The 14,300-nt window shown below is 37.3% G+C and overlaps 3 protein-coding genes across 3 annotated transcripts; 1 reads left to right on the top strand and 2 right to left on the bottom strand.

Annotated features, from left to right (window-relative positions):
* Positions 1–3,413: 3,413 nt before the first annotated feature.
* LOC110689106 lies at positions 3,414–3,980 on the bottom strand. Its single transcript, XM_021865835.1, has one exon. It carries the CDS (start codon positions 3,978–3,980, stop codon positions 3,414–3,416), a length of 567 nt encoding a protein of 188 aa, XP_021721527.1.
* Positions 3,981–7,731: 3,751 nt separating this feature from the next.
* Positions 7,732–8,537, bottom strand: LOC110689104. Its single transcript, XM_021865834.1, has 2 exons — positions 8,079–8,537; positions 7,732–8,037 (listed from the first exon to the last, which is right to left on the bottom strand). The coding sequence occupies exons 1-2, from the start codon at positions 8,535–8,537 to the stop codon at positions 7,732–7,734; spliced, it is 765 nt and encodes a 254-aa protein (XP_021721526.1).
* A 4,418-nt stretch (positions 8,538–12,955) lies between these two features.
* Positions 12,956–14,022, top strand: LOC110689548 (two-component response regulator ARR22-like). The gene is made up of 2 exons (XM_021866326.1): positions 12,956–13,186; positions 13,806–14,022. Exons 1-2 carry the CDS (start codon positions 12,956–12,958, stop codon positions 13,995–13,997), a joined length of 423 nt encoding a protein of 140 aa, XP_021722018.1. The 3' UTR covers positions 13,998–14,022.
* The last annotated feature ends 278 nt before the right edge of the window (positions 14,023–14,300 follow it).

The following is a 14,300-nucleotide window of genomic DNA, read 5'->3' as shown; positions in this document are numbered from 1 at the left end:
TCTGCGTAGGGAGCCCAAGGAAAGTTCTTGGTAAAGACCCAATTACTCTCTTCATAAATGACGGTCCTCTCGAGGGTTAAGGAGGTAGGTGTATGGAAGCCTACTTACTAACCAAACAAAGGGGTAGGGTCCTTGTACATCCTTGATCCCTTTCATTGTTCCCAAGGACATCATGTCCAACTAGGTCGGCCCAGGACAAACCTCTTCATCTGCAAAATCAAGATCAAGAAAAGCAGCAATTATGGTGATCATGCCACCTATGGTGATGTTGCCGGAACCCGTGGCAAATGCCTCAAGGAGGTCCACAAACCAAGCCCCAACATCTAAGGCCGAGTTTTCATCGCTCAAGTGCCAAAGGAAGTAAAGCTCCCTAGTTGACGCTACCCCTGAGCTGTCACCTCTAGCAAATGTCGTGTTTGCGATGGTGCGCTGTGAAAGTCTGAAAGCGGGGTGAATAAGGGTTGTGGCCTTATCGAACCTAGGGTTGTAATCAAATAGGCCCGTAAGTCGTCTTCAAAAGTCCCCCGAATCATAGTTTCGGGGGTACTTGCCCTTGGCTCCTATGGTTCCCGTATACTTGGCAATCCTAACCCAGACTCGATGACCTGACCCGAATGACCCAAAATCGACCCGAAACCAGTGACCCAAAAATGACCCAGAACTCAAATCAACCCGACCCGACCCATACTTGACCCGAAGTGGAATTGACCCGACCTTGACTCGAAACCTGAAATGACCCAACCCGAAATGACCCGACCCGAGATGACTCGACCCGAAGTTGACCCGAGACCCGAAACGACCTGACTTGAATTTAACCTGAACTAACCCGAGACCCGAAGTTGACCCGACCTTTAACTTGAATTAATTGACCCAAATAGACTCAAAACCCAAAGTGAGATGTGTTAATAGACCCAACAACATCTTACATGACTACATTGACTTTCATAAAATAGCTAAAATAATGGTCAAAGTGAGATGTGTGAATAGTGCAAATTGTCAAATTGTTGCGAGTAATTTGGAACAGAGGGAGTAAAAGAATAATACAAAGAAATTATTACAACAGTGACAATGATAATAAGAGTATTAAAACTAAGATCAATAAGAGAGTGAGGTATAACTCAATTAGTTAGAGCACCTCTTACTTTCAGGAGATCCTGGAATTGATTCTTAATCTAACACTAAAAAAAAGGTCAATAAAAGTCAAACAACTACTATATTCCATGAAAAAAGTAGCCTTAATAAATATAGTGAGTTTTTCATAAAAAAAAAAATATATATATATATATATATATATATATATATATATATATATATACAAAGTTGAATTTAACCAATTGCATCACTCGAATATGACCCGACTCGAAGTTGACCCATAAATTGGACCCAAAAATTGACCCAACCCGTATTGACCCGACCAGAGCTCGACCTGAAGTGTTGACCCGATACTCGACCTAACTCGATTATTAGTCGACCCGAAATCAATCCGAAACCCGAAATAACCCGACCCGACCTGAAATGACCCGACCCATACCCGACCCGAATGACCCATTTTCCAGGTCTAGGTTACCGTAGTAAGCCATCCAAAGGCTTTGTTTACCCTCCCAATAGTCATTTTATGGTTGACATTCATGAGGTAGAAGGTGATGTGACGAGGGGCTTGGGTTGTGTCTCTGTGCACGTAGAGGGTGGAGAGGAACTCAAGAGTTAACCTCTAGTAGGTTGGGGCGTGCTAATCTAGCCAAGGTCCTAGGTTGGAGCCCTCGAAAAGCATTCTTACATCTCCCCACCCCTAAGGTGTCGGCCACATCGCCATTGTAGAATTTGGTTGGCTTGACTCGCCTCCTATTATTCTTAACATAGTTGGCCAAGAAGTCCGGGTCATTAAAAACAATGCCCATTGTATCCACTTGTGGTGGATCAATGAAAGGAGGAGGTGATGGGTTGCGGTACCTATTGTCGGTGTTTTTAGGTCAATTTCGTCGAGACATGGTTGGTCTTTATGCAAGCAATCAAATAAGACAAAGCAAGGAAATCACTACAACAACACAAAGGGTACTAAGTCCTCTAAGCCAACAAATCAAGCCTCACAAAACACCAACAAGCACAACACAATCAATTCAAGCTCTAAGTCCACCACCTAAAACAAAGCAAGCAAATCACCAAACAACCAAGACTATCTCAATAATGCAATTCACAACAATTTCAACACTATTTTCATGCAATATTATCAAACAAATCAACACAACAATTCACTTAAGCAAGCATGTTCTTCATTCACAAAAATCAACCCCACAACACCAAACTTACTTACAAAATTTCAATTCTCACAACATTCACCAAACACCTTCGAATTCACAAAAACTTGACAATTATCAACTATCATTCACTCATGAGCAATTAGAAAAAAATTTCAAGTAATTTCATGCACAAACAACCACAAACTTAAGCTAGCAAGTGTAAGGGAGAGGAATGATTATACCGAGCGTATCGTGAGTGTGAAACCCGCAAATGAACCTCCCTAAGCTTCCATGTACTTGCTTGAGCTTACTCCTTCAACCAATTGCTTCAATTTCAACCCACAAGAAAAACCCCCAAATCAATTGTTTTCAAGTTAGGGTGTGATAATTTGGGTGATTTTTGGGTTTAAATGTTGAAAAGGAGTAGTACTTTGTGATTTAGAGTGAAAAGGAGTGAAGATTTTGTAAAAATTTGTTGAAATTGGGTGCAGATTTGAGTGTATGAGGGAAAATTGAGTGAGTAAGAAGGAGGAGGAAAGGAGTTTAGAGAGAGAAAGAGGAGGAGGGTTGTGGGTGAGAAAGAAAAGAATGAATTTTTTTTCTTTTTTTTTTGTTTAAAGCTGAGCTGAATACTCGGGTTTCTTGGGTTACTCGGCACGGACGTGCATGTCTGCACGGACGTGTTGAATTTGGCACGTCCTTGCCGAATATGAATTTTGTTTTCACAACTTCCTGGTTGCTCCTGATTGCGGTAGCACGGATGTGCATGATTATGCACGGACGTGCAACATTAACGGCATGGACGTTCTTAGTTTAGCACTTCCGTGCCAAACTTCAAAAATCCAATCCTGACTTCCTGATTCGTGCTGCCTTCCTCTTCACGGACGTGCTATGTTCTGCACGTCCGTGCAGACCTAATGCTGTACTGACTTTTTTTTAAGGCATAATAATAATAAAATTATTATGATCAACATTATTATTATAGCTACTACTTCACTTCCAAGGATGATTTTCTTACTTTCTCTTCATCAATACCTACAAAAGATATTAAGAGAAGAGTTAGTAATAATAAGAAAGATGGAAAGAAAATAATAGTTTGTGAGAGAGAGGTTGAGAAACTCGGGTTGCCTCCCGGAAGTGCTCTTTTAACGTCACTAGCTTGACGACATTGCATGATCATTGAGAGTAAGGAACATTAAACTCATCAAGGTGAACAACCTTGGCTTCTTCATGCACAAAACCGTCAAAGTATGCCTTAACTCTTTGGCCATTCACCTTGAATGGTTCACCATTGTCATTTGAGATTTCAATTGCACCATATGGAAACACCTTCTTAACGGTAAAAGGTCCTCTCCATCTTGACTTAAGCTTACCCGGAAACAAATTCAACCGGGAATTGAATAGTAGGACCTTGTCACCTTCTTTAAACTCCCTTTTGCTAATATGCTTGTCATGCCAAGCCTTGGTCTTTTCTTTGTAGATCCGTGCACTCTCATATGCATCCAACCTTAATTCTTCCAAGGCATGGAGGTCAAGAAAACTCTTTTCACTGGCACTTAGAAGGTGAAAATTAAATGTTTTGATAGCCCAATGAGCACGATGCTCAAGTTCTACTTGCAAATGGAATGACTTCCCATAAACAAGCTTGTACGGTGTGGTGCCAATTGAAGTTTTGAATGCGGTGTGGTAGGCCCATAAAGCATCATCAAATTTGGTTAACCAATCTTTTCTAGACCTATCCATCGTCTTCTTGAAAATCATTTTTACTTCCCTGTTTGAAATTTTGACTTGACCACTTGTTTATGGGTGGTAAGCCAATGACACCTTGTGCCTCACACCATATTTCTCAAGGAGAGCTTGGAAGGACCGCTTTGCAAAATGTGAACCTCCATCACTAATGACGGCACGTGTTACCTCGAACCTTGGGAAAATTACTCTTTTAAAGAGCTTGACCACCACCTTAGCATCATTAGTAGGAGATGCAATCTCTTCTACCCACTTTGACACATAATCCACGGCCACAAGAATGAACTTGTTCCCAAAAGAGGTTGGGAAAGGCCCCATAAAATCTATGCCCCATACATCGAAAATCTCTAGCTCAAGAATGTTGTTCAAAGGCATATCACTTCTTCTTGAAATATTACCGGTTCTTTAACACTGGTCATAAGCTTTCACCACACCCCACACATCTTTGAACATTGTGGGCCAATAAAAACCACATTGTAAGATTTTCGCCAAAGTCTTGTTAGCACTCATATGCCCTCCATAAGTTGAGGAGTGGCACATTGTGATAACATCTTCAATTTCAACATCCGGGACACACCTTCTAAAAAGGCCATCAACACCTTGTTTGAAGAGCAAGGGGTCATCCCAAAAGTATTGACGAACATCATGTAGAAACTTCCTTTTTTGTTGAGAGGAGAGGTCGGGAGGAAGAATAGAGCAAGATAGATAGTTTTCAATGTCCGAAAACCATGGTGCCGATGCTTGAAGAATAGAAAATAGTTGATTATCCGGAAATAAATCATTGATTGGCAAGTTATGAAGATCACCTACAAAGATAGGCAACCGTGAAAGATGGTCGGCCACAACATTTTCGACACCTTTCTTGTCTCTAATCTCAATGTCATAGTCTTGTAAGAGCAAGACCCACCATATCAATCTTGGCTTTGGTTCCTCCTTGGACAAGAGGTACTTCAAGGCCGAACGGTTGGTGAAGACTATGACTTTAGACCCAAACAAGTAAGACCTAAACTTCTCAATTGAATGAACAATGGCTAGAAACTCCTTTTCCGTGGTTGTGTAATTCCTTTGTGCTTCATCCAATGTCTTGCTAGTGTAGTAGATAACATGGAGCTTCTTATCCTTCCTTTGTCCAAGAACGGATCCAACGGTAAAATCCGAAGCATCACACATGAGCTCAAAAGAAAGCTTCTAATTGGGGGGTTAAATAATAGGGGCCAAAATCAATGTCTCCTTCAACCTATCAAATGCTAGCAAACTGTAGACACCCATTTGTGTCTCCCCAAAACCAAACCCAGTGATGAGTACCTTTCACGTCGAATCATAATCGAATGAAGCGAAAGTGTGGAAAGGTCTAGTGGTGCGGAAAGTTTTTATTTCTTTTCTCTTCTCTTTGTTTTTGAAAACTTTATTTTAAGAAAACAGTCAATCCAGTTTGGTTGTTCCATGATATGGGTCCAGTAGTGGTGTAGTTGGATGGGGATTGCAAAGACCTTTCCAACGATATATTATAAGCCCAATTCTGATGAACATTGAGGAAGTTATGGCCAATTTACCAAACTGGGTCTAGTTCGAGCCTTATATGCGGCCCAATGATCTAGGGGAGGGCCAAATATGATTTATCATTCCTAATGCAATTAGGAATGGTTTTAGTCTTCTAGAATCTTCTAGAAGGTTCTTTTCATTCCTAATTCAATTAGCATTGATAAATTGACTTTTGTTGACTTTTCAGAGTTTTAATTAAAATCAAATAGCATTTTCGAAGAAATTATATTATTTTATCCTCCAGTACGGTAAACTTATCGAATTTTCGAAAACGCGCTGAAATCGAGCTAGGCGTCCAACCCCAGGCCTTGGCGCCTGGAACTAGGCTTGGCGCCTGGTGCTAGTGCTGGTGCCTGGCGCCAGCTAGCCAGGGTTGGCGCCAGCTCTGTTTCCTGAGCGTCAGACTCTGTTTTGTTAATTTATCTTTTTCGGCTGATTTTCTCTATAAATATCGTATTAAAAACTCCATTTTCATTCATCATTTACATCTACATTCACCTACAATCAGTTTTCATTCATTAGCATTCTTTTAATTTTCTCTTAATCATTCATCTCTCTTTAAACAATCATTATTAAACACAAAAGGGGCATCATTTACCAACAATTGAGTGAGCGGCTTTGCGAATTTTGAAAAATCCTTTATGAACCGGCGGTAAAAACCCGCATGTCCAAGAAAGCTCCTTATCCCCTTCACATTTGTAGGGGGTGGGAGGCGCTCAAATACCTCAATTTTGGCACGATCTATTTCATTGGCCCTACTAGAAATCACGTGACCAAGAATATTGCCCTCCTCTACCATGAAATGACATTTTTCCCAATTCAAAACTAAGTTCGCCTCTTGACATCATTTTAACACTTTAATTAAATTCAAAAGACAAATGTCAAAAGATGAACCAAAAACAGAAAAGTCATCCATGAATACTTCAATTGATGATTCAAGCATGTCAGAAAAGATAGACATCATACACCTTTGAAATGTGGAAGGTGCATTACATAGTCTAGATGGAATCCTTCGATAAGCAAAGGTACCAAAATGACATGTGAATATAGTATTTTCTTGGTGCTCGGGTTGGATTGGGATTTAGAAGAATCTCGAATATCCACCTAAGAAGCAATAATGACTATGTGATGCTATTTCCAATATTTGATAACGATGGGGAGTGGGAAGTGGTCTTTCTGGGTGGAATTATTCAATTTTCTTTAATCAATGCACATCCTCCACTCGGTGACCGACCTTGTAGAAATGGTCTCACCCTTATCATTCTTGATGATGGTGACAAGGGAATAAACGCATCGTCAATTGTCCATCCCTAGATCAAATACAATTTATACAACCTATACAAACCTAATACGAGTATAAGGAAAGCATAGGGGTCGAACCACGGGGAACGAATAAACACCACCAAATGTTATCGACAATTAAGCTAGTCCGGAATAGGAGATAAATAAACTAAAGTCTAAAGATGCTAAAATAAGAAATAAATGTCACTCATCAGATGGTCATGCCTCCTTTTTTAGGCACAACTTGAACTGGGCTAACCCACTTACTATCGGAGATAGGGTAGATTATGCCCGCTTCAAGAAGTTTTAAAACTTCTTTTTTCACTACTTCCTTCATGTTTGGATTGATCCTTCTTTGGTTCTCAATCAAAAAAGCATGATCATCATCAAGTAAAATTTTATGCATGCAAATGGTGGGACTTATCCCCTTAATGTCATAATTTTGTACCCAATAACATCTCTATACTCCCTTAGAACAACTAGCTGGAGTTTCTCAAGAGAGATATCATCATGCTTGGCATTGACAATAACAAAATAACTCTCACTATCATCAAGAAAATCATATTTAAGTAGAGGGGGAAGGGGTTTAAGTTCAACCTTATGAGAAGGCGTAGTCCTCCCCTCTTAATTTACTTCCACGTTAAGCACTTTTAGTTTCATTTAATTCTGGACTAAAGGTTGGTTGAGCAAAAGATCATACCCCCTTGTTTCTTTACCTTCCTCAACTAAGCCTCCTGTTAGGATAACTTGTAAAGGATCTCCATTAAACAAACTTTCTTTAAGTCCCTTTCTAATGCATCGATTCTATGAATTTTATCAAACGATGGCTTTTTCAACATTTGTGAGAATGAAAATGAAATTTTCTCATCCCCCACATTCAATGTCAATCTTCCTTCATTCATATCAATTACTACACCTGCAGTGTTCAAAATGGTCTCCCCAAAATAAGGGGTACCCTTGTGTCTTCATCCATTTCCATCACCATGAAATCACAAGGCACAAATACTCTCCCAACTCGAACTGATACATCTTCAAGAATTCTTAAAGGTAGCCTAACCGTGCGGTCGACCAATAGTAAGGACATTCTTGTTGACTTCAAGTCTCCAACTTTCAAACTCTTCTGAATAGAATAGGGCATCAATCTCACACTTGCCCCAAGATCACACAAAGCATCCATAGCTTCCAAATCTCCAATATTCACCGGTATTGCATAGCTATTGGGGTTACCAAGCTTTTGAGGAAGCTTAGCTTGTTTTGAATTAGTGCACTCACCGCATTAGGAAGGGAGATGGTTGCACTCTCCTCAAGCCTACTCTTGTTGGATAGAAGATCCTTCAAAATTTTTGCATAGGTAGGCATTTGTGACATAGCATGAAGAAAGGGGATATTCAATCGAAGTCCTCTCATGACTTCAAGAAATTTCGAAAACTTCTCATTCAACTTCTTTTCTACAATCCTATGAGGAAATGGAATGGGAGGCCTGTATACTTTCATGGGGGGATTTTCAATTCTTTCCTCATCTCCCTCATTTTTCTTTATGGCTCCCTTATCTCTTTTTTGTTTCTCTTTTTTCTCAACATCAACTATTTCATTTTCAAAATCATCCTCACCTCTCACCACAACTCCCTCATCTCTCTTTTGTGGATCCCCTTCACTCATAACCGATCCTTCATAAACTCTCCTCGATCTCAAAGTAATGGCCTTATCTTGCTCCTTTGGGTTCACAACCATTGAGCTTGGGAAGTGACCGCTAGGATTGGAGGATAAACTTCCAACTTGTTACGTAATTGAGCCAATTGATTCTCAATTATCTTGTTATGCGCTTGGAGTTGTTGGATGTTTGCCGTCATATCCGCATTGCTTCTTGCTTGTTGTGTCATGAAAGTTTCAAGCACGGATTCAAGGCTAGTCTTTTGAGGAGGTGGAGGAGGAGGAGTGGGTTGGTTATATTGTTGTCTTTGTTGGTTTTGGTCCTTTTGATTAGGGTGACAGTATGGAGCTTGTTGTTTTGTGGATGGGGTTGGTTGTATTGGTTTTGAGGGAGGCCTTGGTTTTGTTGCTTCAACCCTGTGTTTTGTTGGGGTTTCCAACTTTGATTGTAGGGCTGGGAGTATTGATCATTTCTTTGCCCAATGGCCGCCGCTTGTTCTTGGTTAGTTGAGTTGCAATAGGAGGACAAGTGACCATTTCCTCCACAAGTCTCATAAGACATGACTTGTGAAGAAGAGCTTCGAAATGTAAGGGTGGCTTGATCTAGCTTGTGAGCTAGCATATCAAACTTTGATGCAATAAGGTCTATTGCACTAAGATTGTGGATTCCTCCCTTCTTTGCTTGAGGTTGCCTTCTATCATCTCCATATGCGTAGTGCTTTTCCACTTCTTCAATCATCTTGTATGCATCATCCACCGATAGCTTTTTAAGGCTACCAACGGCCCCGGAATCAAGGTTGGCCCTTGAAGTAGGAGTAAGACCATCATAGAAGCTTTGAACGATGATCCATGATGTGAAACCATGGTGTGGGCATTTCCTAGTGTAAACCTTGAAATGCTCCCAAGCTTCACTTAACGTTTCATCAATCTCCTGGTGAAATTGGTGATTTTTCTTCTTAGTTCGGTGGTCTTTTTGGGGGGACAATACTTTCTAAGGAAAGCTCTAGTGACTTCATCCCAAGTGCTCAATGATCCCTCTTCTACCATTCTCAACCAATTATTTTCTTTGTCACGGAGGGATAATTGAAACATGTGCATACGGATGCACTCTTCCGTAATGTTGTTTTGCTTGATGGTCGTGCACAACTCGAGAAAGTTGTCCAAATGAGAAAAGGACACTAATGAGATTTACCACCAACTTAATCACTTTGGATCATATGGATAAGTTGATGTGAAAGCTCAAAATTATTTGCATTTGTAGTGGGGAGATGTATGTCACTTTGTAGTTGGAATGCGTTTAGAGTGGTCATAATCTCGAAGCAACGGTTGAGGAGGAGGAAGATCATTATCACCCATGTTGTCTTCTTCGTTGTTCCTGATAACCTATTCCAATTTGGAATCTGAATAGACAATGGAGAATTCCGGAGTAACTTGCAAGAGTCTCCTTACGTTCCTTAAGGTCTTGTTCAACTCTAAATCCATGGGAATAAGCGATGATTGCTTATTATTTCATGTCATGCAAAGTCAAACAAAACTAAGAAAACGTTAGCAATGACTATCACAAGTTAAAAACGCAATTAAGAAAAAATAAATAAGAAAAATTACGATACAAATATACACACTTAGACTCATTCAACAATAATACATTCAATGTTACTTTGCATCCCCGGCAACGGCACCAAAATTTGATAGGCCGTCGTTGAGCCTACCAAAGATAAAAGTCCTATCTTGGTCTCACTAGCTAATAGAAACGGTAATTAAGGGTCGAACCAAAGAGAGGCTTTGAATCAACCACCGAGATACTACCGTTTAAATAAGCTAAATGAAGTCAATATTGGGTTGGTTTTATGTAACATGAACCAATTCAAATCAACTACAACTAAGGGGTGATTAACAATATTTAGAGGATTATAGGGCTCAGGATATACCACTCAACTTCATCACAAATAGAATGCAACAAACAATGGTAAATTAAGGGGGTAATATAGGGGAAGTCATCTAAAGCACCCAATTACTCTCTCAAGCTAGAGGGATTACTTGAATCATGAATACAACCTACTCTCGTGGTTACAAAGCATAAACAAGTATTAAAGCATAATAATGATGACAAAAACATTCCATTGACTGGAAATTCCTATTCTCATGGCATTTCAAGTCAATTAAGCATAAGAGAGCTAACTCAAGTTCATCTCTCGATCCTTCGTTGAGAAAGCTTGGATAATAGTTCTAGCAATGCCCATATACAAGAATGAACTAAGAAATAAAACCACTTAAGCTCAACTAATTAACACCCAAAAATTACCAAATTAACACATGAAACAAGTAATTAGTGACTACATTAAGGGTTTTACCCAAACCCTAGAAAATTAGACTACTCACAATCCATGGAGTTTAAAGCAATTATGGTTTTCAAGCTACTCATGAACAAGATTCAAACTAAAGATTAAGCTAATTAACAATCTAAGCATACAAGAATTAAGCAAATAATTAACAATCAAAGCAATTAAAATGGAAGAGAAGAGTAAGAAATGTTACTAAAAGCTTCAACTTTGAATAACAATGGTGGAACTTGTCTTCTACAATGATTGAGATTGAAATTTCCAAACTAATAATTAAAATCTAACTAATGATTTGAGAATATTTGTGTTTCTAAGATTACAAACTAAGAGAAATCTCTAAAAACTTGGATGCCCTTACAAATGAGCTAAAAGGGGAGTATTTATAAGACCCCAAATAAAGAAAACGGAGAAAACAATATTCGGGCACGCCTGCAGGTCTGCACGAACGTACTAGGCTTGGCACAAACGTCCAGACTAAGCTGCACGGACGTGCCACCTTATGCACGGTCATGCAGAGCCGGAGGACTATAATCAGAAGCTACTGATTTGGCTTGGGAATCCTTCACGGACGTGCCACATATGGCACGGACATGCAGGCCTTGATCATTAGAATCGGTTTTGAAACTGATTTGGGCTAGGCAGGCTACACGAACGTGCAGGATTTGGCACAGACGTGCTGAGTATCTTACACGGACGTGCCTAATTCTGCACGGACGTGCAGACTATGAAAGCTGCAAATTGAAGTTCCTGATTGTTATGAAGCACTCCTGCACGGACGTGTAAGGTATGGCACGTCCGTGCAGGCTCTCTTAGGCCCTTTTCTTCACTTTTTCTTCAGTTTTCTCTTTTGTCATGGCTTTTAACCTCGGTTTTTAATCCATATACTTCAAATGGTCGTCTTTAGACCTAAAAACTCAACAAAAACACTAACAACCCGTGAAGCAAAGGATACACAAAAATTGCACGAAAATAGAGTAAAAGCGAACCAAAACACCAATTTATCAATTAAACAAGGTACAAAATCACCCTAAAATCATATTGAATAAAAACTTATCATTTAGCCAAATTAATAATGTAATTTGGTAGAGTATCCATGTAAATCCGTATGAAAAAAAATTAGATTAGGATTTTTTTACTACTACCACCAAAAAAATCACAAAATTGTTTTTTACTACAAAAATTTTAAAAGTTTAATTTTACTACCAAAAAAATTTCTAAAAATTAATTTTTACCACCTACCGTCAAGAAAACCGTTAAATTTAACGATTTAAAAAAATTCTTCGATTTTCGTGTGCAAAACATGTTGTTCATAGGTTTAGGGAGAATTTTGGTCCATTGAATCAAATTTGAGGTCAGAATTGACAAAACATGATCGGAAATGCCTCGTTTTGTAAGTTTCACACATATTGATATATTTTTAAACACGCAACAGGAAGCATTTCCGATCATTTTTTATCAATTTTGACCTCAAATTTGATTCAATGGGACAAAATACCCCCCCAAAACCCCTAAAAATAATGTGTTTGGCATCAAAGAATTAAAAAAATTCCAATAGGTTTTTGACGGAAGGTGTAAAAAATAATTTTTAATTTTAATTTTGTGGTAAAATAAAAGTTTTAAAATTTTTGGTAGTAAAAAACAATTTTATGATTTTTTTGCCGGTAAAAGTAAAAAAATCCTTTAGATTATTAATCATAAAGTTAACCAACTTTGGCTATGAAGTATATTAATAAATCATGATGATGCGAAGCAAATAACAACTATGATTTTAGGTCTGTAATATAAATCAAAATCATACATATCATATCAAATAAATCGTATCAAATCGGGTATTGTTTCTCAAGATCATTTTGATTTTGTGCATGATTTTTTTTAAATATAAATGTAAGAGAAGAACCATGTATTCTTCAATTCATCGACAAAAAGGTAGTTTTAAATATTTTTCTTCAAAAATCATCCTTCTCCTTATATTATGCTTTTATACAATTTTTTTTCCATGAAATTAGATTAGAGAGAGTTTATCTCTAATCCAATAATGCATGTTTTTAACTTAGAATTGAATTATTAAAAATTTTCATTTCTATAAAACTATTGTATTACTTTTTATATGAGCTAATTCTTCTATCATTTTTTTGTTGTTATTATGTGTGCTTTTCAGACATGTCTAAAATGGTTGGAGATAGTAGCATGAGTGATGTGAAGAAGTTCACTGCTTTAATTGTAGACGATAACGTTCTTGTTCGAAAGATTGAACAAGCTTTTCTTAATAAGAAAGGATTTGAAACTAAGTTTGTGGAAAATGGCAAAGAGGTCGTAAATATTTTCAATGAAGGAAATTCTTTTGATGTTGTTATCATGGAAATGAAATTGCCAGTAATGGATGAGATTCAGGTAATTATTTGTGCATTATCTTGATGATTTTATTAGTTTTATAAATATTGGTGTTAACATCTCACTGTTAATTATTTATGGTTATTAATAAAAAAAAGTTTCAAAAGGGCAATAAATAAATCAATTATGATAATTATTACATTTTGACTTAATTAGAAAATATATAATAATTGGGTGATAGTGCATATATATAAGATTATATAAATTGGAACCATTCAAATTATATATACAATATGAATTATGTTCCCCTAGCTAATATTACATAAAATTTGGGTATATTTAGTTTAATTACTATATATATCATTATATTCACGATCTTGTTCATTCTCCATTATTCAAATTAATAAAAAAGAATTTAATTTTTATAGCTAGCGTTCCAATAACAGTAATGTATGATATTGAATGAAATAAGAAAATTTATCCCCCTTGCATTCTTAACATATACAATACTAATATATTTAATGTTTGTAGCATTCCAATAACAATAATGCATGATAATAAATAAGGAAATTTACCATCCTTGCGTTCTTACCTTATAAATAATAGTAATATATTCCAATAACAATAGTGCATGATAATTTATGTATAATGATTTTTAATTTTATTCTTTTATGCAAAGGCAACTAAAGAGCTGCGAGCTATGGGTGTTAAGTGTTTAATATTTGGCATGACAACTTCTGAAGCAAAGTCTGACATTCAATCATTCATTGAAGCCGGTTTAGATGAATGCTTTCCGAAGCCACTGGATTTTGTAATGATTGATAAGCACTCAAGCGCCTCGAAAATTGATACTCAAAACAAAAATAATTAATTATGTTTAGTAATTAAACTATGTTTACTATTTGAGACCTAAATTAAACGATGTAATCTTGGTTTGTTTATGTTGTTTCATGTTGTTTTTTTTTAGTTTTTAACAATACATTTATGATTAAAAGACATATAATTAATTATTTCTAAAAAAAGATATATAATTAAATATATTAAAGAGTACACATTATTATTAAATTGCACGTAATGATATGTTTTCCTAGATGAATATCACTATGTGGGGTCTTCAATAAAGGGTAAAGGGAATAAATAGTCTTAATTTTCTTATGCCTCGTTTGGTTGCATA

Source organism: Chenopodium quinoa, unplaced genomic scaffold (genome assembly GCF_001683475.1).
Source record: "Chenopodium quinoa cultivar QQ74 unplaced genomic scaffold, ASM168347v1, whole genome shotgun sequence".
In the NCBI taxonomy this organism is placed as follows: Eukaryota; Viridiplantae; Streptophyta; class Magnoliopsida; order Caryophyllales; family Amaranthaceae; genus Chenopodium; species Chenopodium quinoa.
The sequence above is the reverse complement of the archived record's forward strand: the minus strand, read 5'-3'. Positions and strand labels throughout refer to the sequence as shown.

Bases quoted from the DNA above. Each gene is read 5' to 3' on its own strand.
- LOC110689106 (XM_021865835.1), bottom strand. From the start codon at position 3,980: ATGGATAGGTCTAGAAAAGATTGGTTAACCAAATTTGATGATGCTTTA.
- LOC110689104 (XM_021865834.1), bottom strand. From the start codon at position 8,537: ATGGTTGTGAACCCAAAGGAGCAAGATAAGGCCATTACTTTGAGATCG. The intron at 8,038-8,078 runs GTGAGTGCACTA...CTTCCTCAAAAG, and splicing joins CCATCTCCCTTCCTAATGCG to CTTGGTAACCCCAATAGCTA.
- LOC110689548 (XM_021866326.1), top strand. From the start codon at position 12,956: ATGTCTAAAATGGTTGGAGATAGTAGCATGAGTGATGTGAAGAAGTTC. The intron at 13,187-13,805 runs GTAATTATTTGT...TTTTATGCAAAG, and splicing joins CAGTAATGGATGAGATTCAG to GCAACTAAAGAGCTGCGAGC.